The 5,970-nt window shown below is 38.3% G+C and overlaps 1 protein-coding gene across 1 annotated transcript; it reads left to right on the top strand.

The window, feature by feature from the left end:
- On the top strand, positions 1 to 1,836 carry LOC104086907 (SNW/SKI-interacting protein-like). Its single transcript, XM_009591257.4, has one exon. The coding sequence runs from the start codon at positions 215 to 217 to the stop codon at positions 1,544 to 1,546; it is 1,332 nt and encodes a 443-aa protein (XP_009589552.4). The 5' UTR covers positions 1 to 214; the 3' UTR covers positions 1,547 to 1,836.
- Positions 1,837 to 5,970: the final 4,134 nt, after the last annotated feature.

Genomic DNA, 5,970 nt, shown 5'->3' with positions numbered 1-5,970 from the left:
GGATCCCAATCCTTGTATCAGTAGGAGTAGAATCCTCTTCTTCGTAGAATTTCATTCCTTTTAGGGTTACTCCGTAAAAACTAAAACATAATATAAAACCAAACATACCAATTCATTCCCCAACATATTCTTTTCTAGTTATGGCCTGTCCTCCACCATTAAAACGGATACAGGATTTTGGGGATGGATTCATTATGTACAATATCCTCTTGATATGGGCAGAAACAAAGATTGGGGAAGGACTCTGCCTGTTACCGTAGGCGAGTACGGTGAAGTGAGATATGATGCAATTGTGAGGCAGGGTGAGAACGTTAAGAAAATTGTTTATTATCAGCACAAGGATCTTGTCCCGAAGGTTGTGAAAGATGAGGATCATGAGGAAGACTTGGATGTGGAAGAGAAGCAAAAAATAATTGAGGAGACGGCCCGGGAGACGAAGGCTGCCCTTGAGAAGATGATAAATGTTGCAGCCGCACAGCCCACTAAAGTTCCTGCACAATCTCAAGACCCCAAGTTCATTAAGTACAAGCCTTCCCAGCAGTCATCAGCATATAATTCAGGCGCAGTGGAGAGGATTATTAGGATGGTGGAGATGCCGGTGGACCCTATCGAGACACCTAAGTTCAAGCACAAGAAGGTCCCCAGGGCCTCTGGTTCACCACCTGTGCCTCTTATGCGTTCTCCTCCTCGTCCTGTTACAGTCAAGGACCAACAGGATTGGAAGATACCGCCTTGTATATCAAATTGGAAGAACCCCAAAGGTTATACAATCCCTCTTGATAGGCGTCTTGCTGCTGATGGCAGGGGACTTCAAGAGGTCCATGTCAATGATAATATGGCAAAACTTTTGGAGGCTCTCTATGTTGCAGAAGAGAAAGCCCGAGAAGCGGTTGCAATGCGTTCAAAGGTGCAGAAAGAGCTGATGATGAAAGAGAAGGAAAAGAAAGAGATGGAACTTCTGCAGTTGGCTCGCAAGGCAAGATCTGAGAGAATTGCTGCAGGTCCTATGAGTAGTGTGAATTATGACTGTGGATTATTGAGAGAGAAGATAAATGAGAGAGAGAAGATACGTGAGGAGCGACGTCGGGAGAGGAGATTGGAGGCAGCAAAAGATGCTGCAGCAGTGGGTGGTAAGAAGAGAAAGATCACCAGAGATAGAGACCGTGATATCAGCGAAAAGGTGGCTCTTGGGATGGCTTCTACATCAAGAGGAGATGTCATGATGTATGACCAGAGATTGTTCAACCAGGAGAAGGGGATGGATTCTGGATTTGCTAGTACTGACGATGCCTACAACATCTATGATAAAGGCCTATTTACTGCTCAGCCTACTCTTTCCACTCTATACAGACCGAAGAAAGATGTGGATTCTGATATATATGGAGGTGCTGATGAGCAGCAGCTGAAGAAGATCAGGAATACAGATCGCTTTAAGCCTGACAAGGCATTTGTTGGAACATGTGAGAAGGTTGATGCAAGAGATAGACATGTGGAATTTGAGGATGCTGATCCATTTGGTTTGGACCAGCTCTGGCCAGCGGTTTAGAACAGTATGGCAAATGACTCTTATCCAAATCGCAAGACAGACTCAAGAATTGGGATGAGTACGTAGCTAGACTCACTTTCCTTCCATTTTCTTGCAAAAGATTTAAAAGAGCATAGAAACCGTTCACTCTCTTGCATAATCAATTTTCAGTGGCTAAACTTGTTTGAAAACTTTAGGCCTATAGATGTTTATTCAATACATTCTGCCATTCTTTGTATTACCTGGTCCCTCTTCATCTATGCATCAAATTTCATTTCTTGAAGCTAATAGATTTCATTTCAGTTTTTTCATGTCTCATTGCAGATGTATTACGTTGCGCACCTATATGTTTTTAAGAAGTACAAGAATTCAAATGTGCTCCTTTTGGCATTAGTTTCATCATTTTGCTGAGCAACTTCCCATATATGTGCCAACAGCATAAACAGAACAATCACGATATTAACCTGCTCATGTTTTCTCTGTCCATTAAACGTAGTCTTTTATTTCATAATTGGACCTGCAAAATGGCTACCACGACAGATACAATAACCAACTTACTAACGTAGTAATTGCAAATTTAGCAAAGATTTTTCTTCTAAGCCTCACCTAAATCTGCCTCCTTCAACAATCCATCTTGGTAATTAATCACATGTGAAATTAGTTTCAGCATATCACTGTTAAAGCTCAGATACATTTGGAGGAGAATATAACCTCAATTTTAGCAAAAAGTAGAGAAACTTATTCACTTGTTTTCGGCTTATGTCAAGCAGACAAGCACCTTACATCAAAGTTCTCTCCTTTTCACACTATCATTTTTTCCATATTGCAATTCACAGTATAAGTGTTATTACAGTTAATGCGCCTAAGCTGAAACTTCCCATAGACGACTGAACGCCAAACAAAAGAAACACATAGTGGAAGAGGTTAATTTATTGCGACCCAAAAGATACCACAAAAGTTAACTGGAATACAATATGGTTCGAGAAGATATCAATGAAGCTAAATAGGGTTAAACTGTTAGAAAATTCTAATTAACTGAACACCTCAATATTCATTTTATACAAGTTCATAAGTTATCCAACTTGGAAATAGGGTGAATTTGTCAGTATGACTGAGTTATACCTTGTCAACAGCTATAATTCTATATTGAACATTTTGTTAGTAAAGAATTCATAACGGTTCTTTACGGACCCAAAGACAGCCTAAGTTTCTGCATACCCGCATAGTTAGTCAGTGTAATTTGTTTGCTACAATTATTGGATATTCAGCAACCTGTGCGTCTAGCTTGCTTCCATCACCGTTAATAAAGTCCTCTCACAAAGTAAAGATGGTTGGATGCATACTACTGGACAAGGGATATACAATAAGTCGCACATCGAACAAACATCAATAGAATCTTAATTATGTGAGCAAGTAGAACAAAGAACTGATGTAAATATACCAATAATAGATACAGTTCCGTAAAAATCATATGTGTTTTATGTTAACTGCACGAAAATGATTTCGTTTAAAAGCTGGATTCACGAAATGCTAAAAATATCAAGTAACACCTGGGGCCAAAAGAATGAAGTTTGAGGGTGTTTTCTAGTACAATAGAAAACTTTCTTTAAAAGATGCCACTTGCATATATCAAAGTAGACTAAGGTGACATGACTAGTACAGTTTTCTGCAATTTGGAACTGATGACCCCGTTGGGAATATATATTGGTCCATCTGTTTTTGGAAATTTGTGCACAAACACATATTAAAAATATATATTTTAGAGCACAAAAAAGATCAAAAATAAATTACCTTTTGTTTGGATAATAGAGTTGACCTATTAGGTAGTCTTGTATAAATATGAACGGAAATATTTTTTATGCCTAAAGAGAAACCTTGCTGGAATTGCTTTACAGGCAAAATAGGCCCCAGTCTTCTGGGGATTCTTGGAGATAGGGGTTGAGGGGAGATGATTTTTTTCAGTAAAGTCCTTTTATCATAGTGTGTTGGTGAGGGAGGAGGTCCCTTTCTCACACTCCTCAAGCTGGATCCTTAGGGCGCCTACGAGGTGTGTTTTTTTGCATGGTTAGCGGCGAGGGGAGTGATCTTGACTGTTGAAAACCTGAGAAAGAGAGGTATTACACTCCTTAGTTGTTGTTATATGTGCAAAAGTTCGGGGAAGAAGTTGATCATCTTTTGTTGCATTGCCCCGTGTCTTAGGGCTTGTGGAGAGTTATCCTGAATTATTTTGGCGTTCAATGGGTGATGCCAAGCTCTGTTAGAGACTTGTTACATAGTTGGGGTGGCTTTCATAGAAGAAAAAGGCAAAAGGCTTGAAAGTTTGCTCCGGTAACTCTCATGTGGATAGTATGCGGGAGAAAAAGAGGAGAGCGTTTGATGGGATTAAGTCTTCCTTTGCTCAACTTAAGAATAATCTTTTATCTTTGACCATTTTTTGGTGCCCCCATGTAGTCTCTACTTGTATAGAAGATTGAGTGTCTTTTGTAGAGAATCATATTTTGATGTAAATTCTCTACTTTTGGTATACTTCTTGTATACAGAAGTTTTCCTCCCTTTTATTTAATACAATTTACCTAATCAAAAAAAAAAAATCTCATTCATTGTCAAGTTTTTTGTTTTTAGTTCTCGGTTAGAAGAAATTTGAAATTGTAGTTCAGTTGTTGTTTTCATTGTATGTGACAATAAGATAGATATAGTATAATTTAGTGCACAACTTCGGCTATTTTGTTGAAACGGTAGGGGAAGTAATCAAGTAAATACAATGGTAGCATGCATGTCACACTATTTGGTTATATTTTTTTTTTGTATTTTTTTGAAATTGTAGTGAAAGTAATAAAGTAAAAAAAATGATAGCTGACTTACTTGGTATCCATGACGAATTTCGCGGCTTGTTAGTGTTGGAGCTAACATACTTTATGCAGCCACAATTCACGACAAAGGCAGATATGCATGTTTATGGGATATTATAAGTATTTACTATTCCCCATTTTAATTTATGTGAACCTATTTCTTTTTTAGTCCGTGCCAAAAATGACTAATGTTGTACCAAACACATCTAAAAGAAAATTTCATTACGGGTATATTATTAACCAAAGCCAGAAAATTATGGTATTGAACATGCAAATATAAAATATACAGTGAAAAGCTCATTACACTCACTCATGCAAAGTTACCCAACCACAGAAATAAGGCAAGTGAAACCATGCATTTTATTTCACAAACTTCTAAATCCATATGCAAAAATAGAATTATGTTTAAACGAACTTCATCTAATACTTCAAGGTTCATCGCCTCCAGACCCTGATCCATAGCCGGAGCCACTACCATAGCCTGAACCATTGCCGCTGCTGCTACCTCCTCCTCTGCCACTTCCTCCTCCACCACCACCACCGCCTCCTCCTCTTCCACCACCACTTCCATAACCAGAACCACTACCACTACCTGAACCATATCCTGAACCATTTCCTGAGCTGCCGCCACCACCACTGTGCCGTCATACCCATAGACACCCATTTATTCAACCGATGTTGTTCCTGGACAAATCTCTAGAGGAATTGTAATTGTAAAGAATTGCGGAAAATGCAACCCGAAAACAGAATACCTAGTCAATGATAAAATATACATGCATATCAGTTTAGGATACACGAAGAGTTGATGTGATCACAACTGAACCAATATTCATACGATGGTAATATGATTAATTCACGATAAATTTCAGTAGAGCTTACAGATATCGCTGGATAAAATTCACAGCTACAGCAAAGGGGAACAACTTAGCATAAGGCGCACTTATATACATGTGCATCCAATTGTAGGCAACAAATACTTAGGAGACATGGAGTCACCAACATATCTGGATTTTTCCTGTATATATTCACTGTTGGAAAGTGATTCCCTATACTGTCTACAATAGCATTCACCATATAGAGAGACAATCAGTAGATAGCATACATGTAGATACAAAATTTAGATGAATTTCAAAGAACGCAAGCGCAGAGGTAGTGCAAAGATACCGTTTTCGACAAATTGAGTATTCTAAGGACGTAAGTAATCAATCCAAAAAGAACTCCAAACTTTAGTCAGTACTGAAGTTTCTGTCCAAGATACTTGGTAAGAGAATATTAGGCAGACGTTAATTTCATATAGCACTTCTGACTTCTTTCATTTCTAAACATAGCCTATGCTGGAGAAATACCTAAATTGTGATTGCATAAGCCAATGAGTAACTCATTCTCTTCTGTTAAAAACTAATGGCAATTGCAATTTTAATTCAACAATTAGAATAAGAAGTAGCACGATAGTAAGAAGATACTCTTTCGTGCTCATGACGAAAACATTATCATGAGCATCTATGCGGAAGACTGGTTAAAACGATCCTGTTTTTCACTTGAGGGAAGTTACTTTGGAGCAGTCTTAGCAAAGAATTCTGATGTATATTGAGAGTT

Source organism: Nicotiana tomentosiformis, chromosome 9, assembly GCF_000390325.3.
Source record: "Nicotiana tomentosiformis chromosome 9, ASM39032v3, whole genome shotgun sequence".
Taxonomy (NCBI): Eukaryota; Viridiplantae; Streptophyta; class Magnoliopsida; order Solanales; family Solanaceae; genus Nicotiana; species Nicotiana tomentosiformis.
This window is presented reverse-complemented; position numbering and strand designations above follow the sequence as displayed.